The sequence below is a fragment of the Oncorhynchus clarkii genome, chromosome 27, assembly GCF_045791955.1.
Source record: "Oncorhynchus clarkii lewisi isolate Uvic-CL-2024 chromosome 27, UVic_Ocla_1.0, whole genome shotgun sequence".
NCBI lineage: Eukaryota > Metazoa > Chordata > Actinopteri > Salmoniformes > Salmonidae > Oncorhynchus > Oncorhynchus clarkii.
This window is the reverse complement of record NC_092173.1, coordinates 50,109,360-50,134,975: the sequence shown is the minus strand read 5'-3', so window position 1 is coordinate 50,134,975 and position 25,616 is coordinate 50,109,360. Positions and strand designations below refer to the sequence as shown.

Sequence of the window (25,616 nt, the reverse complement as noted above, 5' to 3'; positions counted from 1 at the left end):
ACTGTCACGTCCTCAGTTCTACTGTCACGTCCTCAGTTCTACTGTCACGTCCTCAGTTCTACTGTCACGTCCTCATTTCTACTGTCACGTCCTCAGTTCTACTGTCACGTCCTCATTTCTACTGTCACGTCCTCATTTCTCCTGTCACGTCCTCAGTTCTACTCTCACGTCCTCAGTTCTACTGTCAGTTCTACTGTCACGTCCTCAGTTCTACTGTCACGTCCTCAGTTCTACTGTCACGTCCTCAGTTCTACTGTCACGTTCTAAATTCTACTGTCACGTCCTCAGTTCTACTGTCAGTTCTACTGTCACATCCTCAGTTCTACTGTCAGGTTCTCAGTTCTACTGTCAGTTCTACTGTCACGTCCTCAGTTCTACTGTCACGTCCTCAGTTCTACTGTCACGTCCTCAGTTCTGCTGTCAGTTCTACTGTCACGTTCTCAGTTCTACTGTCACGTCCTCAGTTCTACTGTCACATCCTCAGTTCTACTGTCACGTCCTCAGTTCTACTGTCAGTTCTACTGTCACGTCCTCATTTCTACTGTCACGTCCTCAGTTCTACTGTCATGTCCTCAGTTCTACTGTCATGTCCTCAGTTCTACTTTCAGTTCTACTGTCACGTCCTCAGTTCTACTGTCAGTTCTACTGTCAGTTCTACTGTCATGTCCTCAGTTCTACTGTCACGTCCTCAGTTCTACTGTCACGTCCTCAGTTCTACTGTCACGTCCTCAGTTCTACTGTCACGTCCTCAGTTCTACTGTCACGTCCTCAGTTCTACTGTCAGTTCTACTGTCACGTTCTCAGTTCTACTGTCACATCCTCAGTTCTACTGTCAGTTCTACTGTCACGTCCTCAGTTCTACTGTCACGTCCTCAGTTCTACTGTCACGTCCTCAGTTCTACTGTCACATCCTCAGTTCTACTGTCACGTCCTCAGTTCTACTGTCACGTTCTCAGTTCTACTGTCATGTCCTCAGTTCTACTGTCACGTCCTCAGTTCTACTGTCACGTCCTCAGTTCTACTGTCACGTCCTCATTTATACTGTCACGTCCTCAGTTCTACTGTCACGTCCTCATTTCTACTGTCACGTCCTCAGTTCTACTGTCACGTCCTCATTTCTACTGTCACGTCCTCATTTCTCCTGTCACGTCCTCAGTTCTACTCTCACGTCCTCAGTTCTACTGTCAGTTCTACTGTCACGTCCTCAGTTCTACTGTCACTTCCTCAGTTCTACTGTCACGTCCTCAGTTCTACTGTCACGTTCTAAATTCTACTGTCACGTCCTCAGTTCTACTGTCAGTTCTACTGTCACGTCCTCAGTTCTACTGTCACGTTCTCAGTTCTACTGTCAGTTCTACTGTCACATCCTCAGTTCTACTGTCACGTCCTCAGTTCTACTGTCACGTCCTCAGTTCTACTGTCACGTCCTCATTTCTACTGTCACGTCCTCAGTTCTACTGTCACGTCCTCATTTCTACTGTCACGTCCTCATTTCTCCTGTCACGTCCTCAGTTCTACTCTCACGTCCTCAGTTCTACTGTCAGTTCTACTGTCAGTTCTACTGTCATGTCCTCAGTTCTACTGTCACGTCCTCAGTTCTACTGTCACGTCCTCAGTTCTACTGTCACGTCCTCAGTTCTACTGTCACGTCCTCAGTTCTACTGTCACGTCCTCAGTTCTACTGTCAGTTCTACTGTCACGTTCTCAGTTCTACTGTCACGTCCTCAGTTCTACTGTCAGTTCTACTGTCACGTCCTCAGTTCTACTGTCACGTCCTCAGTTCTACTGTCACATCCTCAGTTCTACTGTCACGTCCTCAGTTCTACTGTCACGTCCTCAGTTCTACTGTCACGTTCTCAGTTCTACTGTCATGTCCTCAGTTCTACTGTCACGTCCTCAGTTCTACTGTCACGTCCTCAGTTCTACTGTCACGTCCTCATTTCTACAGTCACGTCCTCAGTTCTACTGTCACGTCCTCAGTTCTACTGTCACGTCCTCAGTTCTACTGTCACGTCCTCAGTTCTACTGTCACGTCCTCAGTTCTACTGTCACGTCCTCATTTCTACTGTCACGTCCTCATTTCTCCTGTCACGTCCTCAGTTCTACTCTCACGTCCTCAGTTCTACTGTCAGTTCTACTGTCACGTCCTCAGTTCTACTGTCACGTTCTAAATTCTACTGTCACGTCCTCAGTTCTACTGTCAGTTCTACTGTCACATCCTCAGTTCTACTGTCAGGTTCTCAGTTCTACTGTCAGTTCTACTGTCACGTCCTCAGTTCTACTGTCACGTCCTCAGTTCTACTGTCACGTCCTCAGTTCTACTGTCAGTTCTACTGTCACGTTCTCAGTTCTACTGTCACGTCCTCAGTTCTACTGTCACATCCTCAGTTCTACTGTCACGTCCTCAGTTCTACTGTCAGTTCTACTGTCACGTCCTCATTTCTACTGTCACGTCCTCAGTTCTACTGTCATGTCCTCAGTTCTACTGTCATGTCCTCAGTTCTACTTTCAGTTCTACTGTCACGTCCTCAGTTCTACTGTCAGTTCTACTGTCAGTTCTACTGTCATGTCCTCAGTTCTACTGTCACGTCCTCAGTTCTACTGTCACGTCCTCAGTTCTACTGTCACGTCCTCAGTTCTACTGTCACGTCCTCAGTTCTACTGTCACGTCCTCAGTTCTACTGTCAGTTCTACTGTCACGTTCTCAGTTCTACTGTCACGTCCTCAGTTCTACTGTCAGTTCTACTGTCAGTTCTACTGTCACGTCCTCAGTTCTACTGTCACGTCCTCAGTTCTACTGTCACGTCCTCAGTTCTACTGTCACATCCTCAGTTCTACTGTCACGTCCTCAGTTCTACTGTCACGTTCTCAGTTCTACTGTCATGTCCTCAGTTCTACTGTCACGTCCTCAGTTCTACTGTCACGTCCTCAGTTCTACTGTCACGTCCTCATTTCTACTGTCACGTCCTCAGTTCTACTGTCACGTCCTCAGTTCTACTGTCACGTCCTCAGTTCTACTGTCACGTCCTCATTTCTACTGTCACGTCCTCAGTTCTACTGTCACGTCCTCATTTCTACTGTCACGTCCTGACTTCTCCTGTCACGTCCTCAGTTCTACTGTCACGTCCTCAGTTCTACTGTCAGTTCTACTGTCACGTCCTCAGTTCTACTGTCACGTCCTCAGTTCTACTGTCACGTTCTAAATTCTACTGTCACGTCCTCAGTTCTACTGTCAGTTCTACTGTCACGTCCTCAGTTCTACTGTCACGTTCTCAGTTCTACTGTCAGTTCTACTGTCACGTCCTTAGTTCTACTGTCACGTCCTCAGTTCTACTGTCACGTCCTCAGTTCTACTGTCACGTTCTCAGTTCTACTGTCACGTCCTCAGTTCTACTGTCACGTCCTCAGTTCTACTGTCACGTCCTCAGTTCTACTGTCAGTTCTACTGTCACGTCCTCAGTTCTACTGTCACGTCCTCAGTTCTACTGTCATGTCCTCAGTTCTACTGTCATGTCCTCAGTTCTACTGTCACGCCCTCAGTTCTACTTTCAGTTCTACTGTCACGTCCTCAGTTCTACTGTCAGTTCTACTGTCAGTTCTACTGTCAGTTCTACTGTCATGTCCTCAGTTCTACTGTCACGTCCTCAGTTCTACTGTCACGTCCTCAGTTCTACTGTCACGTCCTCAGTTCTACTGTCACGTCCTCAGTTCTACTGTCACGTCTTCAGTTCTACTGTCAGTTCTACTGTCACGTTCTCAGTTCTACTGTCACGTCCTCAGTTCTACTGTCAGTTCTACTGTCACGTCCTCAGTTCTACTGTCACGTCCTCAATTCTACTGTCACATCCTCAGTTCTACTGTCACGTTCTCAGTTCTACTGTCACGTTCTCAGTTCTACTGTCATGTCCTCAGTTCTACTGTCACGTCCTCAGTTCTACTGTCACGTCCTCAGTTCTACTGTCACGTCCTGAGTTCTACTGTCACGTCCTCAGTTTTACTGTCACGCCCTCAGTTCTACTGTCACGTCCTCAGTTCTACTTTCACGTCCTCAGTTCTACTGTCACGTCCTCAGTTCTACTGTCACGTTCTCAGTTCTACTGTCACGTTCTCAGTTCTACTGTCACGTCCTCAGTTCTACTGTCACGTCCTCAGTTCTACTGTCACGTCCTCAGTTCTACTGTCACGTCTTCAGTTCTACTGTCAGTTCTACTGTCACGTTCTCAGTTCTACTGTCACGTCCTCAGTTCTACTGTCAGTTCTACTGTCACGTCCTCAGTTCTACTGTCACGTCCTCAATTCTACTGTCACATCCTCAGTTCTACTGTCACGTCCTCAGTTCTACTGTCACGTTCTCAGTTCTACTGTCATGTCCTCAGTTCTACTGTCACGTCCTCAGTTCTACTGTCACGTCCTCAGTTCTACTGTCACGTCCTCAGTTCTACTGTCACGTCCTGAGTTCTACTGTCACGTCCTCAGTTTTACTGTCACGCCCTCAGTTCTACTGTCACGCCCTCAGTTCTACTGTCACGTCCTCAGTTCTACTTTCACGTCCTCAGTTCTACTGTCACGTCCTCAGTTCTACTGTCACGTTCTCAGTTCTACTGTCACGTTCTCAGTTCTACTGTCACGTCCTCAGTTCTACTGTCACGTCCTCAGTTCTACCGTCAGTTCTACTGTCACGTCCTCAGTTCTACTGTCAGTTCTACTGTCAGTTCTACTGTCACGTCCTCAGTTCTACTAGTACTCACAAGTAAAAAGCAAAGGCAAAACATCACATCTTAGTTCTCGGTCCAGGGGCCCCCTGGATTCAGGTTTTGGTTTTTGCCCAAGCACAACACAGCTGATTCAAGTAATACAAGCATGATGATGATTTTGTTATTTGAATTAGCTGTGTAGAGCTAGGGCAAAAACTAAACGTGCACCCAGGGTGGGCCCCAGGACCGAGGGGTCGGGGCCCCAGGACCGAGTTTAGAAAACCCTACTCTAGAGCAGGGCTGTCGAACTCATTTTTCCCCGTGGGCCGCATTCGTTATTCAACGAGGTCCAGAGGGAGACACTGAAAATGTGTTATTTTTCCTCGCTGTATAAATCTGCCAAAAATAGTCATCTAGTTATCATTTTGTGATTTTGTCTACTCCCTGACTGTCTAGCTTTCATTGATGTGATTATTAGCGAGCTGGAAACTGTTTTATTCAAACCACCAAATGTTTGACAGCCCTGGTCTAGTGGTTAATTTGTTGATGTTTGAAATGTTAGTCAAGAAGAAGTACCCTCTATGCACTGACAATGTGTCCCTTTATGTAATCTATTTATCCTCTGATCTCCCCTGGGATTCAGATACTATTCACTGTACTGTATGACTGATCTACTATGAAAGTAATCATGAAACAAACCACTTGATGAAACCTAATAGCAATAATAGCAAACCTAAAGCTAATAGCAATATCAATATGTACTGATAGACTGTTATCAATATGTACTGATAGACTGTTATCAATATGTACTGATAGACTGTTATCAATATGTACTGATCGACTGTAGAGATCTACTGTTATCAATATGTACTGATAGACTGTTATCAATATGTACTGTTATCAATATGTACTGATAGACTGTTATCAATATGTACTGATCGACTGTAGAGATCTACTGTTATCATTATGTACTGATTGACTGTTATCAATATGTACTGATAGACTGTTATCAATATGTACTGATAGACTGTTATCAATATGTACTGATCGACTGTAGAGATCTACTGTTATCAATATGTACTGATAGACTGTTATCAATATGTACTGTTATCATTATGTACTGATTGACTGTTATCAATATGTACTGATAGACTGTTATCAATATGTACTGTTATCAATATGTACTGATAGACTGTTATCAATATGTACTGATCGACTGTAAAGATCTACTGTTATCAATATGTACTGATAGACTGTTATCAATATGTACTGTTATCATTATGTACTGATTGACTGTTATCAATATGTACTGATAGACTGTTATCAATATGTACTGATAGACTGTTATCAATATGTACTGATTGACTGTTATCAATATGTACTGATAGACTGTTATCAATATGTACTGATCGACTGTAGAGATCTACTGTTATCAATATGTACTGATAGACTGTTATCAATATGTACTGATAGACTGTTATCAATATGTACTGATAGACTGTTATCAATATGTACTGATAGACTGTTATCAATATGTACTGATCGACTGTAGAGATCTACTGTTATCAATATGTACTGATCGACTGTAGAGATCTACTGTTATCAATATGTACTGATCGACTGTTATCAATATGTACTGATAGACTGTTATCAATATGTACTGATAGACTGTTATCAATATGTACTGATCGACTGTAGAGATCTACTGTTATCAATATGTACTGATCGACTGTAGAGATCTACTGTTATCAATATGTACTGATCGACTGTTATCAATATGTACTGATAGACTGTTATCAATATGTACTGATAGACTGTTATCAATATGTACTGATAGACTGTTATCAATATGTACTGATAGACTGTTATCAATATGTACTGATAGACTGTTATCAATATGTACTGATCGACTGTAGAGATCTACTGTTATCAATATGTACTGATCGACTGTAGAGATCTACTGTTATCAATATGTACTGATCGACTGTTATCAATATGTACTGATAGACTGTTATCAATATGTACTGATAGACTGTTATCAATATGTACTGATCGACTGTAGAGATCTACTGTTATCAATATGTACTGATCGACTGTAGAGATCTACTGTTATCAATATGTACTGATCGACTGTTATCAATATGTACTGATAGACTGTTATCAATATGTACTGATAGACTGTTATCAATATGTACTGATTAACTGTAGATATCTACTGTACATTACTCACTGTGCAATCAACACGGCATTATGCGGCTTTTCTACAAGACACACAGGAGGCAACTTGCAGCAGTTATAGTGTGACTGCATGTTGTGTGTCTGTGGGGTTTCTAAGGTTGATTGGATTGTGTGTGTGTGTGTGTGTGTGTGTGTGTGTGTGTGTGTGTGTGTGTGTGTGTGTGTGTGTGTGTGTGTGTGTGTGTGTGTGTGTGTGTGTGTGTGTGTGTGTGTGTGTGTGTGTGTGTGTGTGTGTGTGTGTGTGTGTGTGTGTGTGTGTGTGTTTTATCCTCTACAGAGCCCAGAGAGGCCCCATCTGAGGTGAAAGCTTCCAGCATTTCCTCTTCGGAAATCAAAGTAACTTGGAGGCCACCCAACCCTGGCCCTGGGAGACCACGGGGATACGAGGTGTGTGTGTGCATTATACATAACATTTTTCATTAGATAAATCTAAATAAAACAAATACATGTAAATACTACAATAAAAGACAGGTTTTTAAAGAGACACAACCAATGTCTTCTTTTGTCAGGTGAGCTACACGAAGGACAGTGAGCAGGAGGAGTCAGGGAACCGGAAGAAGACAGTGGGGAACGAGACGTCTATGGTGCTGACAGGCCTGGAGGGGAACAGCGTGTACCTCATCACAGTCAGAGGCTTCAACAGTATCGGCCAGGGCCCTGCATCGACCGCTAGCACCGCCAAGACCAAGAAAGACCGTGAGTACACCTCTCATACAAACCTGAGCTGTATAGAGGAGGGGGGGGGGGGGGGGGGTACTGTATGTACACTTTAATTAAGCAGCAAGGCACATTAATACAGTCACAGGTCAGAGGCAGTGCTGTATCATGAATACAGTCACAGGTAAGAGGCAGTGCTGTATCATAAATAAGGTCACAGGTAAGAGGCAGTGCTGTATCATGAATAGAGTCACAGGTAAGAGGCAGTGTTGTATCATGAATAGAGTCACAGGTAAGAGGCAGTGCTGTATCATGAATAGAGTCACAGGTAAGAGGCAGTGCTGTATCAGGAATAGAGTCACAGGTAAGAGGCAGTGCTGTAGCATGAATACAGTCACAGGTAAATGGCGTTGTTCAACACGATAGTGGAGGGCCAGTCAACCCATTTACCTGTCACTGTATTCATGATCAAAAACGGCCTCGAATGCCTTATTGCCTTTATTAAACTGTTACCAACATATTAAAATAATAATGAATTACATATTTTCATTAAAACGTTTTGATTCATTTAATTCATACAATGTAATTCTTCCACCAGAAGACATAGTCCAGACAAACCTCTGGATGTTAGTTATCTTGGTCATGTTGCTGACGCCAGTCGTTCATTATGTTAAAATGGTCGTCCTTTCTAAACAAAATGGTTGCTAATCAGGCTGGATAACGTTCTTGTCACTTGCTAGCTAGCTAACTCAGTCATGTCAAACATTGAACCTGGAATGACAGGACACTAGCTGCATTTTCCTTTGTTTGAGCCTTTTTTCTATTGTTATTTACTTGGATATGTCCATGATAATGTCCATGATAATGACGTTTCAACTGGCTCAGTAAAACATCATCTCGTCTCGTCTCCGTTCACTCTCTGTGGTGCTACAGAGTAGGGATGTGCAGTTAGCACATGATTCATTCTCTTTATTGACTCGAGGGTCATGATTTGTATTTTTCGAATGACTCATTCGTTTGGCATGCTGGCCGCAATGAACTCTACAGCAGGGTTAATGCGCTCTCATCTGTCTCAGCGACCAGCAACTGTCCATCATGTGAGCAAGGGAAATATCTCATGATGCAGGCAGATGGGGAAAAAGACATGTTTACAACTGACAATTGATCGCATGGTGATTATTTATGGAATGTTATGATGGACACAGCTTTGTTGACCCAAAACATACACAGTCTCCCATCGTCTCCCATCGTTCAAGAAACTCGAATTCGAGAGCAAATCGTTTGGAGTGTTGCAGTTGAAACGTTATTGTGCTTATCACCCGCAGTCAAGCATTCTGCCAAGAGACGTTCACAATCTAGTCCAGTTCCACAACTAGACACCTACTCATACTCATAAGGTTTTTGTTCATTTTTACTAGTGTCTACATTGTAGGATAACAGTGAAGACATCAACACTATGAAAGAACACATATGGAGTCATGTAGTAACCCCTAAAAATATTTCTAAATATATTTTATATTTGAGATTCTTCAAAGTAGCCACCATTTGCCTTTGATGACAGCTTTACACACTCTTGGCATTCTCTCAACCAGCTTCAAGAGGTAGTCAAATGGAATACATTTCAATGAACAGGTGTGCCAAGTTAAACGTTTATTTGTGGAATTTCTTTCCTTCTTAATGCATTTGAGCCAATCAGTTGTGTTGTGACAAGGTAGGGGTGGTATACAGAAGATAGCCCTATTTGGTAAAATACCAAGTCCATATTATGGCAAGAACATCTCAAATAAGCAAAGAGAAACAACAGTCCATCATCACTTTAAGACATGGTCAGTCAATTAGGAACATTTCAAGAACTTTGAAAGTTTCTTCAAGTGCAGTCGCAAAAACCATCAAGCGCTATGATGAAACTGGCTCTCATGAGGACTGCCACAGGAAAGGAAAGACCCAGAGTTACCTCTGTTGCAGAGGAGGATAAGTTCATTAGAGTTACCAGCCTCAGACATTGCAGCCCAAATAAATTATTCAGAGTTCAAGTAACAGACACATCTCAACATCAACTGTTCAGAGGAGACTGCATGAATGAGGCATTCATGGTCAAATTGCTGCAAATAAACCACTACTAAAGGACACCAATAAGAAGAAGAGACTTGCTTGGGCCAAGAACATGGGCAATGGACATTAGACCGGTGGAATTCTGTCCTTTGATCTGATGAGTTGAAATTTTAGATTTTAGGTTCCAACTGCCTAGTTTTTGTGAGATGCAAAGTAGGTGAACGGATGATCTCCACATGTGTGATTCCCATCGGGAAGCATGGAGGAGGAGGTGTGATGGTGTGGGGGTGCTTTGCTGGTGACACTGTCAGCGATTTATTTAGAATTCAAGGCACACTTAACTAGCATGGCTACCACAGCATTCTGCAGCGATACGCCAATCCGTCTGGTTCGCGCTTATTGGGATTATCATTTGTTTATCAACAGGACATTGACCCAACACACCTCCAGGCTGTGTAAGGGCTATTTGACCAAGAAGGAGAGTGATGGAGTGCTGCATCACATGACCTGGCCTCCACAATCACCTGACCTCAACCTAATTCAGATGGTTTGGGACGAGTTGGACCGCAGAGTGAAGGAAATGCAGCCAACAAGTGCTCAGCATGTGTGGGAACTCCTTCAAGACTGTTGGAAAAGCATTCCTCATGAAGATGTTTGAGAGAATGCCAAGAGTGTGCAAAGCTGTCATCAAGGCTAAGGGTGGCTACTTTGAAGAATATAAAATATATTTTCATTTGTTTAACACTTGTTTGGTTACTACATGATTCCATGTGTGTTATTTCATAGTTTTGATGTCTTCACAATTATTCTACAATGTAGAAAATAGTAAAAAATTAAGAAAAACCCTTGAATGACCAGAACTGGAACACCACATGACAGTCCCAAAACATGTGACCAGAACTGGGACACCACATGACAGTCCCAAAACATGTCCATTAGTGTTCCAACAACATGCATATGTCATCTATCACATATTGGAGTAGGAATCAGCTTCATCTTAAAACATCTAAATAGGGCTCTCTATGCTTCTAATGTATAAACTGGTATTCTGGGTTTCTAGAGGTAACACATACATTTTCCCAGATGGTATCCCGGTTCAGCACGTGCTCCAATCCCTGCATTTCACAGTTCCATACTAGAGTGACACCCAATGTAGAGTATTTAACAGACAGCAGCCAATCATAAGTGGCAGAGACCATTTTAGATGTTAATGAAGGGTCTATCCATGTAAGCATTATGTGGGATGTTAACTGGGAATCCCATGGTACACCATATGCTTTTAACGAAGATCTTAACTGTAAGTAAAGGAACCATGAAAAGCCTGGAAGTGAATACATTTGTTTGAGGTCCTGTAACGTCATTAGCCTCTTATCATTATACATGTCTCGCAAGTGATGCTCACCCTTTTCCGTTCGGGTAGACAAAAGGCTCATTGTTTGTCAGCAGGTTATATATATATATATAATTTGTAAATGGGATGAGACAAACCTCCTGTTCCCTTTAACCGCGTAAGAGTATCATATCGAATAAACTTTGAGGTCATTGACATGAATTCCTATTTTGGCGGATGAGGTATAGGCAGCATAGAGAAAATACAATTTAGTCGGTCGAGTACGTTCCTTTTTACTATAGCTGCTTTGTAATGAGATTTTAAGAAAGCACCATCTCTGCAAATCAGAGGTGATTTCCTCTTTTAGTTTGACTTTTAGTTTGTTCCTTCTGCAACCTTGGGAAAATTTGGTGAGTATGCATATGCCCAAATAAATAAAGAATGAACTGAAAAGAGTAAAGAACTTCAGAATCTGTGGGAAATTGAGATGTCTGAGAAATAGAATGACACTTTATGCTGCGTACCTTTTTAATATTGATGGGTCCGATCTAATCGCTGGGGCTCCAAAGACAGGGCAAAGAGCATTGGTGATAATGGACATCCTTGTTTTGTGGGACGTTTTAAACAGAAAGTCTTGGATAGAATGTTTCCCGTCTGCACAACTGCTTGGGATGCAGAATACAATGTTTTTAACATGGAGATAAATCCTTTACCAATACCAAATGACTCCAAAAAACACCATAAAATGTTCTAGCCTATCAAAGGCTTTTTCTGCATCTGAACTAAAAAGTGCAGCAGGGACTGAGTCGTTTTCGGACACATTTATGATATGGAATAGACGTCTAATATTGTCAGAGGCTAAACGACCCTTTATAAACCCAGTTTGATCATCGCTGGTTAGATTTCCTACAAGCTATTCCAATCTGATGACAAGTACCTTTGCAAACAGCTTGAGCTCTAGTATAATAAGGCTTAAGGGCCTATAACATTTACAGTCTAGGGGAGATTTGCCCTTTTTTAACAAAACCATAATCAGTGAGGTGTTTTGGTCTATATGGAATTCTCCAAGTTTTTATGCATGATTGATAGAACCAATTAGTGGCCCGACAATATCCCATGTTTCAAGAAACAGCTATGGAGGGAAACCATCAAGTCCTCGTGATTTGCCTCTTTTCATGTAAATGAGTTCTTCAAGAGGAAGTGGGGAGTCAAAGAATGCAGATTGTCGAGTTTGGGTCTAATGATGATAAGAAGTGTTTCATCTTACTATGATCAGGGTCCGCCTCTGACGTATATCATTGGGAATAAAACTGACTAAACGTATCTTTAATTTCTGCCAGGTCATGCGACATCTTACCAGATGGTGTTTGAATTGTATTGAAACAAGAACAGGCCTCATTTTGCTTCAGCCTTGCAGCCAAAAGTCTTCTAGCTTTTTCCCTCTCAGAACGGTATGTTACTCTTGTGCGATGCATTATACACTCTGCTTTAGATTGAAGTGTTATACTCGTGTTTTAATGCTGTTGATATCTTCCCCTTTTGCTCGGTACGTTTTTGTTTCTGCTCTTTTTCAACCAGAGAAATCTGTTTTTCGAGATCTACTACTTTTTTTTACGAGGTACAGTTTCCCCCCCAAAAGCATTTTGTCACCTACTAAAGTGACAAAAATAATAAAAAATAATAAATGATTTCAACTTTGCTAGAAGTCGTGTCATAAAAAGCCTTATTCTACAGCAAAGTTGTGTTAAAGCTCAATCTTCTGGCACTTTTCTGTTTGTAGCTGTCATGTTAGATACTACACAGGACAGCTCCATGGTCAGAAATGCCTATGGGGAGCAGCTCGGTTGTCTGAATACACCTGTTTATATAGGGAGATACAAATATGTTATCTATCCGTGAAAATGTATTATGTCTTGAAGAATTTAAAAATAATCTTTGACAGTAAAATTCCTAAAACGCCAGGCATCTAAAATATTAAGCTCTGCAGCAAATGAGATTACCAGATTACCATTATCACCAGAGGCCTGATCAGTTTGAAAGTGAGATGAAACACGAAACCTATCCAACTGAGAATTACATACCTGATTTTAAATCTCCTCCCACAACAAGTTGGTATTCTGAAAGATCTAATAGTCTTTTTGAGATTCAAAAGTGAAACATTGTTTCCAAAGTCAGACAGGCATAAACTGAGGCTTATATTAACCCTGCTGTACCAAATTAAACTCAGCAAAAAAATAAATGTCCCTTTTTCAGGAACCTGTCGTTGAAAGATCATTTGTAAAAACTTCACAGATCTTAATTGAAAAGGGTTTAAACACTGTTTCCCATGCTTGTTCAATTAACCATAAACAATGAATGAACATTCACCTATGGAACGGTCGTTAAGACACTAACAGCCTACAGACGAAAGGCAATTAAGGTCACAGTTATGAAAACGTAGGACACTAAAGTGACCTTTCTACTGACTGAAAAAACACCTATAGAAGGACAGCTGATCATCCTCGCTGTGGCAGACCACATGTAACAACACCTGCACAGGATCTGTACATACGAACATCACACCTGCGGGACAGGTACAGGATGGCAACAACAACTGCCCCAGTTACACCAGGAACGCACAATCCCTCCATCACTGCTCAGACTGTCTGCAATAGGCTGAGAGAGGCTGGACTGAGGGCTTGTAGGCCTGTTGTAAGGCAGGTCCTCACCAGACATCACCGGCAACAACGTCGCCTATGGGCACAAACCCACCGTCGCTGGACCAGACAGGACTGGCAAAAAGTGCTCTTCACTGACAAGTCGTGGTTTTGTCTCACCGGGAGTGATGGTCGGATTCGTGTTTATCGTCAAAGTAATGAGCGTTACAACGAGGCCTGTACTCTGGAGTGGGATCGATTTGGAGGTGGAGGGTCCGTCATGGTCTGGGGCGGTGTGTCACAGCATGGGACTGAGCTTGTTGTCATTGCAGGCAATCTTAATGCTGTGCATTACGGGGAAGACGTCCTCCTCTCTCATGTGGTACCCTTCCTGCAGGCTTATCCTGACATGACCCCCCAGCATGACAATGCCACCAGACATACTGGTCATTCTTCGGTGTGTGATTTCCTGCAAGACAGGAATGTCAGTGTTCTGCCATGGCCAGTGAAGAGCCAGGATCTCAATCCCATTCAACACGTCTGGGACCTGTTGGATCGGAGGGTGAGGGCTAGGGCCATTCCCCCCCAGAAAAGTCTGGGACCTCTTGGATCGGAGGGTGAGGGCTAGGGCCATTCCCCACCAGAAATGTCTAGGACCTCTTGGATCGGAGGGTGAGGGCTAGGGCCATTCCCCACCAGAAATGTCTGGGACCTCTTAGATCGGAGGGTGAGGGCTAGGTCCATTCCCCCCAGAAATGTCTGGGACCTCTTGGATCGGAGGGTGAGGGCTAGGGCCATTCCCTACAGAAATATCTAGGACCTCTTGGATCGGAGGGTGAGGTCTAGGTCCATTCCCCACCAGAAAAGTCTGGGACCTCTTGGATCGGAGGGTGAGGGCTAGGGCCATTCCCCACCAGAAAAGTCTGGGACCTCTTGGATCGGAGGGTGAGGGCTAGGTCCATTCCCCCCAGAAATGTCTAGGACCTCTTGGATCGGAGGGTGAGGGCTAGGGCCATTCCCCACCAGAAATGTCTGGGACCTCTTGGATCGGAGGGTGAGGGCTAGGGCCATTCCCCACAAGAAATGTCTAGGACCTCTTGGATCGGAGGGTGAGGGCTAGGGCCATTCCTCCCAGAAATGTCTGGGACCTCTTGGATCGGAGGGTGAGGGCTAGGGCCATTCCCCACCAGAAATGTCTGGGACCTCTTGGATCGGAGGGTGAGGGCTAGGGCCATTCCCCACCAGAAATGTCTAGGACCTCTTGGATCGGAGGGTGAGGGCTAGGGCCATTCCCCACCAGAAATGTCTGGGACCTCTTGGATCGGAGGGTGAGGTCTAGGTCCATTCCCCACCAGAAATGTCTAGGACCTCTTGGATCGGAGGGTGAGGGCTAGGGCCATTCCCCACCAGAAATGTCTGGGACCTCTTGGATCGGAGGGTGAGGGCTAGGGCCATTCCCCACCAGAAATGTCTAGGACCTCTTGGATCGGAGGGTGAGGGCTAGGGCCATTCCCCACCAGAAATGTCTGGGACCTCTTGGATCGGAGCGTGAGGGCTAGGTCCATTCCCCCCCAGAAAAGTCTGGGACCTCTTGGATCGGAGGGTGAGGGCTAGGGCCATTCCCCCCAGAAATGTCTAGGACCTCTTGGATCGGAGGGTGAGGGCTAGGGCCATTCCCCCCAGAAATGTCTAGGACCTCTTGGATCGGAGGGTGAGGGCTAGGGCCATTCCCCACCAGAAATGTCTGGGACCTCTTGGATCGGAGGGTGAGGGCTAGGGCCATTCCCCACCAGAAATGTCTGGGACCTCTTGGATCGGAGGGTGAGGGCTAGGGCCATTCCCCCCAGAAATGTCTAGGACCTCTTGGATCGGAGGGTGAGGGCTAGGGCCATTCCCCCCCAGAAATGTCTGGGACCTCTTGGATCGGAGGGTGAGGGCTAGGTCCATTCCCCCCAGAAATGTCTGGGACCTCTTGGATCGGAGGGTGAGGTCTAGGGCCATTCCCCCCCAGAAATGTCCGGGAATTTGCAGGTGCCTTGGTGGAAGAGTGGGCTAAAACCTCACAGCAAGAACTGGCAAATCTAATGCAGTCCATGAGGAGGAGATGTCATTTAGTACTTAAAGCAGCTGGTAGCAACACCAGATACTGACTGTTACTTTTGACCCCCCCTTTGTTCAGGGACACATCGTTCCATTTCTGTTAGTCACATGTCTGTGGAACTTGTTCAGTTTACGTCTCAGTTGTTGAATCTTGTTAAGTTCATACAAATATTTACACAAATAATGGAAATAATGAGATAAACACAAGAGATGATTCAGACAACAACATGATATTCTAGTAGAGATACACACCAGAGAGGATTCAGACAACAACATGATATTCTAGTAGAGATAAACACCAGAGATGATTCAGACAACAACATGATATTATAGTAGAGATAAACACCAGAGAGGATTCAGACATCAACATGATATTCTAGTAGAGATACACACCAGAGAGGATTCAGACAACAACATGATATTCTAGTAGAGATAAACATTCAGACAACAACATGATATTCTAGTAGAGATACACACCAGAGAGGATTCAGACAGCAACATGATATTCTAGTAGCTATTCTGCATGCAAGAAATAGTACTATAATTGACCTTATTTGTTGAAATACACTCTGATATGGATGACAATATAATGTATGGATGAAAGCGTTTAGTTAAGATTGATCCCTGTGCTTTCTCCTCAGCTCCAGTCCAGCCTCCTGCCAACCTTGTGTGGATTCAGGAAGGGACTAACGTATCATTAAACTGGGACCCGGTTAAGTCTAAAGACAACGAGTCAGATGTCATAGGATACAAGGTACTTCCCCCTTACTCTACTGGCCAGGTCTCCTTACTCTACTGGCCAGGTCTCCTTACTCTACTGGCCAGGTCTCCTTACTCTACTGGCCAGGTCTCCTTACTCTACTGGCCAGGTCTCCTTGCTGTACTGGCAACGTCTCCTTACTCTACTGGCCAGGTCTCCTTACTCTACTGGCCAGGTCTCCTTACTCTACTGGCCAGGTCTCCTTGCTGTACTGGCAACGTCTCCTTACTCTACTGGCCAGGTCTCCTTACTCTACTGGCCAGGTCTCCTTACTCTACTGGCCAGGTCTCCTTGCTGTACTGGCAACGTCTCCTTACTCTACTGGCCACGTCTCCTTACTCTACTGGCCAGGTCTCCTTACTCTACTGGCCAGGTCTCCTTACTCTACTGGCCATGTCTCCTTACTCTACTGGCCATGTCTCCTTACTCTACTGGCCAGGTCTCCTTACTCTACTGGCCAGGTCTCCTTACTCTACTGGCCATGTCTCATTACTCTACTGGCCAGGTCTCCTTACTCTACTGGCCAGGTCTCCTTACTCTACTGGCCAGGTCTCCTTACTCTACTGGCCAGGTCTCCTTACTCTACTGGCCAGGTCTCCTTACTCTACTGGCCACGTCTCCTTACTGTACTGGCCAGGTCTCCTTGCTGTACTGGCCAGGTCTCCTTACTCTACTGGCCAGGTCTCCTTACTCTACAGGCCAGATCTCCTTACTCTACTGGCCAGGTCTCCCTGCTGTACTGGCCAGGTCTCCTTGCTGTACTGGCCAGGTCTCCCTACTCTACTGGCCATGTCTCCTTACTCTACTGGCCAGGTCTCCTTACTCTACTGGCCAGGTCTCCTTACTGTACTGGCCAGGTCTCCTTACTGTACTGGCCAGGTCTCCTTGCTGTACTGGCCAGGTCTCCTTACTCTACTTGCCAGGTCTCCTTACTCTACTGGCCAGGTCTCCTTACTGTACTGGCCAGGTCAATATTGGTAACGGTGTCCTGGTTCCCATAATACCATACTGTCTATAGTCTCTTAATCACCCCCAGCTAACTCATCCAACCATACTGTCATACTGTATATAGTCTCTTATCCACCACCAGCTAACTCATCCAACCATACTGTCATACTGTATATAGACTCTTAACCACCACCAGCTAACTCATCCAACCATACTGTCATACTGTATATAGTCTCTTATCCACCACCAGCTAACTCATCCAACCATACTGTCATACTGTATATAGACTCTTAACCACCACCTGCTAACTCATCCAACCATACTGTCATACTGTATATAGTCTCTTATCCACCACCAGCTAACTCATCCAACCATACTGTCATACTGTATATAGTATCTTATCCACCCCCAGCTAACACATCCAACCATACTGTCATACTGTTTATAGTGACTTATCCGCCACCAGCTAACTCATCCAACCATACTGTCATACTGTATATAGACTCTTAACCACCACCTGCTAACTCATCCAACCATACTGTCATACTGTATATAGTCTCTTAACCACCACCAGCTAACTCACCTTCCCTGCTACCCTTCCTCAGATCAGTTGATGTAAATGAGAATGTCTTCTCAGTCATCCTAAAATAAAGGTTTGTAAAAAAAAATGAACTAACTAAACAGCCAGATACAAACTGCCTATAGCCAACATCATTAGTGCTCTATGGAAGACGGATGGAGCCAGTAACCACAGGGCCAGCATCTGTTTAGGTCTTATTAGCTCCGGCAGTGACCCATCTGAATGAACATAGCCTACAGGTATGAAACAATGTCTACTGTGGCATGTTGACCGGAGGAAGGCTATTGCAACTGAAGCATTGCATAAATGGCTGCAGGAATAAGACACTGTCTATAGAAACAGTATCTGCTGGCTTTTCTTTCATTGTTATCTTCTGTAATGTCTTCTCCTACAGGGAACCAGGGTTATATTCACAACCCAATGAAGCATCTATTTGGGTGCTGTAGGTCAGGAGCAGTCAACCTGAGGTGCTGTAGACCAGGAGCAGTCAACCTGAGGTGCTGTAGACCAGGAGCAGTCAACCTGAGGTGCTGTAGACCAGGAGCAGTCAACCTGAGGTGCTGTAGACCAGGAGCAGTCAACCTGAGGTGCTGTAGACCAGGAGCAGTCAACCTGAGGTGCTGTAGACCAGGAGCAGTCAACCTGAGGTGCTGTAGACCAGGAGCAGTCAACCCGAGGTGCTGTAGACCAGGATAGGTCAATCCTGAGAGGCTGTAGACCAGGAGCAGTCAACCTGAGGTGCTGTAGACCAGGAGCAGTTAACCTGAGGTGCTGTAGACCAGGGATAGGTCAATCCTGAGAGGCTGTAGACCAGGAGCAGTCAACCTGAGGTGCTGTAGACCAGGAGCAGTCAACCCGAGGTGCTGTAGACCAGGATAGGTCAATCCTGAGAGGCTGTAGACCAGGAGCAGTCAACCTGAGGTGCTGTAGACCAGGAGCAGTCAACCTGAGAGGCTGTAGGCAAGGAGCAGTCAACCTGAGGTGCTGTAGACCAGGAGCAGTCAACCTGAGGTGCTGTAGACCAGGAGCAGTCAACCTGAGGTGCTGTAGACCAGGAGCAGTCAACCGGAGGTGCTGTAGACCAGGAGCAGTCAACCTGAGGTGCTGTAGACCAGGAGCAATCAACCTGAGGTGCTGTAGACCAGGAGCAGTCAACCTGAGGTGCTGTAGACCAGGAGCAGTCAACCTGAGGTGCTGTAGACCAGGAGCAGTCAACCCGAGGTGCTGTAGACCAGGATAGGTCAATCCTGAGAGGCTGTAGACCAGGAGCAGTCAACCTGAAGTGCTGTAGACCAGGAGCAGTCAACCTGAGGTGCTGTAGACCAGGAACAGTCAACCTGAGGTGCTGTAGACCAGGAGCAGTCAACCTGAGGTGCTGTAGACCAGGAGCAGTCAACCTGAGGTGCTGTAGACCAGGAGCAGTCAACCTGAGGTGCTGTAGACCAGGAGCAGTCAACCTGAGGTGCTGTAGACCAGGAGCAGTCAACCTGAGGTGCTGTAGACCAGGAGCAGTCAAGCCTGAGAGGCTGTAGACCAGGAGCAGTCACTCCTGGGGTGCTGTAGGCCAGGGCCAGTCAATCCTGAGGTGCTGTAGGTCAGGATCAGTCAGTCTTGAGGTGCTGTAGACCAGGAACTGTCAACCTTACAGAAAAAGAAGACCAACTCTTTTCCTCTGTGTGTATCACATCAGCAGTCTCAACTGTGTGTGTGGAGGGGGGGGTAGTGTTGTTTGTGGGTCCTAAAGGTTGATTGATGAATTGATTGATTGACTGACTGGTGATCTAGTGACTGACTGGCTGATGTTTGAGTGACACTGAATGATTGATTGGTTCTGGGTCCAACTACAGGTGTTGTTGAGTCAGGAGGGCCGTGTCCACAATCAGGTGATGAGGACCATCACCCCATCGGCCGTCCTCTCTCTCCCGGAGGGAGGCACCTACATCATTGAGGTGCGGGCTTTGAGTGAGGGGGGAGAGGGAGCAATCAGCTCCCAAGTCAGAGTACTCACCTCTTCAGGTAAGACAAGACTCTGGTAACACACTCAACCCAACACACATTGTGGTATTTCGCTTATATAGTACCTTGTTTTCCATTTACTAAGGAGTAAAGTACACCAAAATCCACCTTTTATTTCTGCCGATATTCTGTTAAACGTCCAATGCAGTTGTTTTTATTTATCATCAAATCATTTCTAGGTAAAAGTTACGTACCTTACTGTGGGTTTTTTTATTTAAAAAAATGTCAAAAAGAAACATAAATTGTTTCTTAGCAAAGAGTGATTTCCCAAGCAAGAATTTTGCTACAGCTGTCTGGGAGTGGTCTGAGTGGGGAGGGGACAACGGAAAACTATCTGTTATTGGCAGAGAGCTTTGGAACTCTCTTTCTTATTGGTCTATCAAGTAATTTGGTGACGTCACCAGGCAGGCCAAAACTACATCCCCCCCAGAACAGGCTGTCTTTTCCCTCATACAATAAAAAGACATTATCATAATTTTAACAATTTCACAGCATTATTCCAACATCATAGTGTGGAAATATATATATATAAAACACAGGAATATCACATTTTTGTCTGCACTGGGCTTTTAAAGTGCTTCATTGAGTCACCACAGCTGTTACCTCAGCCAAGTTTCCCTTGGCTAATACTGTTTTAATAACCACCTCCACACACACACACACACACACACACACCACACACACACACACACACACACCACTGCACACACTCACTCACAAACACATACACCACTGAACACACACACCCACCTACCTACGCACACACACACACACACACACACACACACACACCTACGCCACTGTACAGCCATTTAACTATCAAACAAGAGAAATGTAAAGTTGACAACTTTCTACAGTTGTTCTCGTCAGACATATAAACATGTTGTTTTCTCTTTCTCTGTCAGAGGAAAGATTCATGTCTGCAGTTTCAAAGCTGCTAACATGTGAAAGATTAGCCCACTTCAGACGGCTGTGTGTGCTTGTGAATTATTTTAGCTTCATTTGTGTGAAGAAAACAGACCTGACAAAAAATGTAGTTCGGTTGATTGGAAATGTTTGGCTTTCTTATAGCACAAGCCTGCCTGTCTTAACTTGTTATTTTTCCTTTAAATGCTGACTATTTAAGGAGTCTGTTGTCAAACCCAGAATCCAAACGGAATGTCGTTCTGTTTCACTAGTGTTTTCTCAGTGAAGTCAAACAATAATGAAATTGAGTTTCAGTTTGGACTCCAGGCTGCCTTCACTCCTCTGCTCTCTGCTCTCTAGTCACTAAAGTTGTTGTTCTCTCTGTCTCCCTCCATCCATTCCCCTGTCTCCCCATCCATCCCTCTGTTCCCTGTCTCCCTCCATCCCTCCATTCCCCTGTCTCCCCATCCATCCATTCCCCTGTCTCCCCATCCATCCCTCTGTTCCCTGTCTCCTTGCATCCCTCCATTACCCTGTCTCCCCATCCATCCCTCTGTTCCCTGTCTTCCTACATCCCTCCATTCCCCTGTCTCCCCATCCATCCATCCCTCCATTCCCTGTCTCCTCATCCATCCCTCCATTCCCTGTCTCCCCATCCATCCCTCCGTTCCCTGTCTCCCTCATTCCCCATCCCTCCGTTCCCTGTCTACCTCATCCCCCATCCCTCCGTTCCCTGTCTCCCTCATTCCCCATCCCTCCGTTCCCTGTCTCCCTCCTTCCCCATCCCTCCGTTCCCTGTCTCCCGATCCATCCCTCCGTTCCCTGTCTCCCTCATTCCCCATCCCTCCGTTCCCTGTCTACCTCATCCCCCATCCCTCCGTTCCCTGTCTCCCTCATTCCCCATCCCATCGTTCCCTGTCTCCCTCATTCCCCATCCCTCCGTTCCCTGTCTCCCGATCCATCCCTCCGTTCCCTGTCTCCCGATCCATCCCTCCGTTCCCTGTCTCCCTCATTCCCCATCCCTCCGTTCCCTGTCTCCCTCATTCCCCATCCCATCGTTCCCTGTCTCCCTCATTCCCCATCCCTCCGTTCCCTGTCTCCCCATCCATCCCATCGTTCCCTGTCTCCCCATCCATCCCTCCGTTCCCTGTCTCCCTCATATCCCATCCCTTCGTTCCCTGTCTCCCCATCCATCCCCCACCCCTCCGTTCCCTGTCTCCTTCTCATCCCCCACCACTCCGTTCCCTGTCTCCCTCATCCCCCATCCCTCCATTCCCTGTCTCCCCACCCACACCTCCGTTCCCTGTCTCCCCATCCACCCCTCCGTTCCCTGTCTCCCTCATTCCCCATCCCTCTGTTCCCTGTCTCCCTCATTCCCCATCCCTCCGTTCCCTGTCTCCCTCATTCCCCATCCCTCCGTTCCCTGTCACCCTCCACCCCTCCGTTCCCTGTCTCCCCATCCACCCCTCTGTCCCCTGTCTCCCCATCCATCCCTCTGTTCCGTCTCCCAATCTATCCCTCCATTCCCTGTCTCCCTCCATCCCTCTGTTCCCTGTCTCCCATCCACCCCTCTATTCCCCCTGTCTCCCTTCACCCCTCCACCCCTCTATTCCCCCTGTCTCCCTCCATCCTTCCATCTCTAGGTGTCCGGGTGAAGAGTGGTCAGCGTTCAGTTCACAGCCTGCTACCATTGGGTCTGACATGGCCATGGACTTTGGCATTGCTCCTCTCTGTTCCTCTCGTGCCTTCAGCTTCCTGGTGAGGCCTCCGCCTCCTCCATCCCTCCATTCTCCTTTACTTGGAAGGACTGGACCTCTCCTCCTTTCCTCATCCCTCAGTTCCTTCCATCCCTCCCTTCCTCAGACTGTCTGCTTGCTCTCGCCTTACGCATCAGCCAATCAGACCCAGGGCCTGCCAAGGAGATCCACTCCTGATACCAACAAACCATACGCATCAGCCAATCAGACCCAGGGCCTGCCAAGGAAATCCACTCCTGATACCAACAAACCATACGCATCAGCCAATCAGGCCCAGGGCCTGCCAAGGAAATCCACTCCTGATACCAACAAACCAACAGATTGTTTACAGATGACGGATGGTTAAAAAACAACTATTATTTTCTGGGAGTGGAACTAATCTTTATTTAGTATGTTTTGGCAGTTCTTTCCAGGCATCACTTGTAGTGTTGTACTGTAACTGTGCACTCTAGTTTAATCATTTAATTTGCATCCCAAATGGTACCCTATTCCCTATATAGTGCCTTATGAGCCCGGTCAAAAGTAGTGCACTATGTAGGGAATAGGGTGCCATTTAGGACGTAGATTACTTTAACTTTATGGGCTGTTGTTTTCTTGTCATTGCCTGGTGACTGGCATCTAACTGCTTCCAGGCGATGACCCCAACAGCTCTGAGGCTCTACAGAGTGTGAATAATTCCCTGAAAGCTGCTGCTGTTGAGGTGTTCTGTCTGTCTGTTTCTGTCTGTCTGTCTGTCTGTCTGTCTGTCTGTCTGTCTGTCTGTCTAGTTGTCTGTCTGTCTGTCTGTCTGTCTGTCTGTTTCTGTCTGTCGTCTGTCTGTCTAATTGTCTGTCTGTCTGTCTGTCTGTCTGTCTGTCTGTCTGTCTGTCTGTCTGTCTGTCTGGCTGGCTGGCTGGCTGGCTGGCTGGCTGTCTGTTTCTGTCTGGCTGACTTTGGAGGTCTGTCTGTCTGTCTGTCTGTCTGTCTGTCTGTCTGTCTGTCTGTGTCTCTGTCTGTCTCTGTCTGTGTTTCTGTCTGGCTGACTTTGGAGGTCTGTCTGTCTGTCTGTCTGTCTGTCTGTTTCTGTCTGGCTGACTTTGGAGGTCTGTCTGTCTGTCTGTCTGTCTGTAAGGTTGTAGTACTGGAATCAGCTTGAATCAGCCTGGCCTCCGTCTCGCTTTTCATTAGTTATCTGCATCCATGTAGTTGTTGGCTGCTTAACAAGCATCAGCTCAGTAGAGATCAGTGCATAGTTTTCTTCAGAGAGTGAACAATGAGAGGAAATGAAAAACACGTTTTTATAGTATTTCCAGACTTGCTTTTTGTACATTGTTTTACCTTTTAGAAACACAAAGAAAAAGTGAGTGGTGTGTGTTTCAACTAGGTCAAAGTTTGTGTTTTTCAGACAGCGAAGAGCAATGCTTGTTAATCTGTTGGACAGACCGGTATATCTGACCACCTGGACTCAACTGTAGTGCCCAAACACATCTTTAGACAAAGAGTTGATGACTCCGTGGAGTCTCATGGTGTCAGTACAAATAAATGGGATGTTTATTTTTTAACTGAGTGTGGTCTGTCTTTACTATAATCTCTACAAGAATATACTGCACATGTATTGTCTGAGGTGTTGTCCCTTTCCCACTCTAGGGAAATTAATATCATGATCCCAATGTCTTTGTGTTCAACATCATGACAATCCAATCATGTCAAGGCTGATTTCCTGACATTCAGTGTTCTCTGATGATTGATGCAATGCTAGGATGATACATGTATATCCTGCAGAAGGAAGACATTTAGTCAGTCCTCCTGACCGTTCTCAGTGTTCCCTGATAATATATCCTGCTGAAGGGAGATATGTAGTCAGTCCTGACTGTTCTCAGTGTTCCCTGATAATATATCCTGCTGAAGGGAGATATGTAGTCAGTCCTGACTGTTCTCAGTGTTCCCTGATAATATATCCTGCTGAAGGGAGATATGTAGTCAGTCCTCCTGACTGTTCTCAGTGTTCCCTGATAATATATCCTGCTGAAGGGAGATATGTAGTCAGTCCTGACTGTTCTCAGTGTTCCCTGATAATATATCCTGCTGAAGGGAGATATGTAGTCAGTCCTGACTGTTCTCAGTGTTCCCTGATAATATATCCTGCTGAAGGGAGATATGTAGTCAGTCCTGACTGTTCTCAGTGTTCCCTGATAATATATCCTGCTGAAGGGAGATATGTAGTCAGTCCTCCTGACCGTTCTCAGTGTTCCCTGATAATATATCCTGCTGAAGGGAGATATGTAGTCAGTCCTCCTGACTGTTCTCAGTGTTCCCTGATAATATATCCTGCTGAAGGGAGATATGTAGTCAGTCCTGACTATTCTCAGTGTTCCCTGATAATATATCCTGCTGAAGGGAGATATGTAGTCAGTCCTGACTGTTCTCAGTGTTCCCTGATAATATATCCTGCTGAAGGGAGATATGTAGTCAGTCCTGACTGTTCTCAGTGTTCCCTGATAATATATCCTGCTGAAGGGAGATATGTAGTCAGTCCTGACTATTCTCAGTGTTTCCTGATAATATATCCTGCTGAAGGGAGATATGTAGTCAGTCCTGACTGTTCTCAGTGTTCCCTGATAATATATCCTGCTGAAGGGAGATATGTAGTCAGTCCTGACTGTTCTCAGTGTTCCCTGATAATATATCCTGCTGAAGGGAGATATGTAGTCAGTCCTGACTGTTCTCAGTGTTCCCTGATAATATATCCTGCTGAAGGGAGATATGTAGTCAGTCCTGACTGTTCTCAGTGTTCCCTGATAATATATCCTGCTGAAGGGAGATATGTAGTCAGTCCTCCTGACTGTTCTCAGTGTTCCCTGATAATATATCCTGCTGAAGGGAGATATGTAGTCAGTCCTCCTGACTGTTCTCAGTGTTCCCTGATAATATATCCTGCTGAAGGGAGATATGTAGTCAGTCCT

The 25,616-nt window shown here is 45.5% G+C and overlaps 1 protein-coding gene across 1 annotated transcript in view; it reads left to right on the top strand.

Annotated features, from left to right (window-relative positions):
• LOC139385502 (contactin-5-like) overlaps positions 1-24,212 on the top strand; it is a 535,984-nt gene extending 511,772 nt beyond the window's left edge. The window contains exons 20-24 of the mRNA XM_071130610.1: positions 7,210-7,319; positions 7,442-7,628; positions 16,349-16,461; positions 19,843-20,011; positions 22,561-24,212. Coding sequence (XP_070986711.1) covers positions 7,210-7,319; positions 7,442-7,628; positions 16,349-16,461; positions 19,843-20,011; positions 22,561-22,679 — 698 coding nt within the window. The 3' untranslated portion in view covers positions 22,680-24,212. The remainder of the gene's footprint in view (positions 1-7,209; positions 7,320-7,441; positions 7,629-16,348; positions 16,462-19,842; positions 20,012-22,560) is intronic.
• Positions 24,213-25,616: the final 1,404 nt, after the last annotated feature.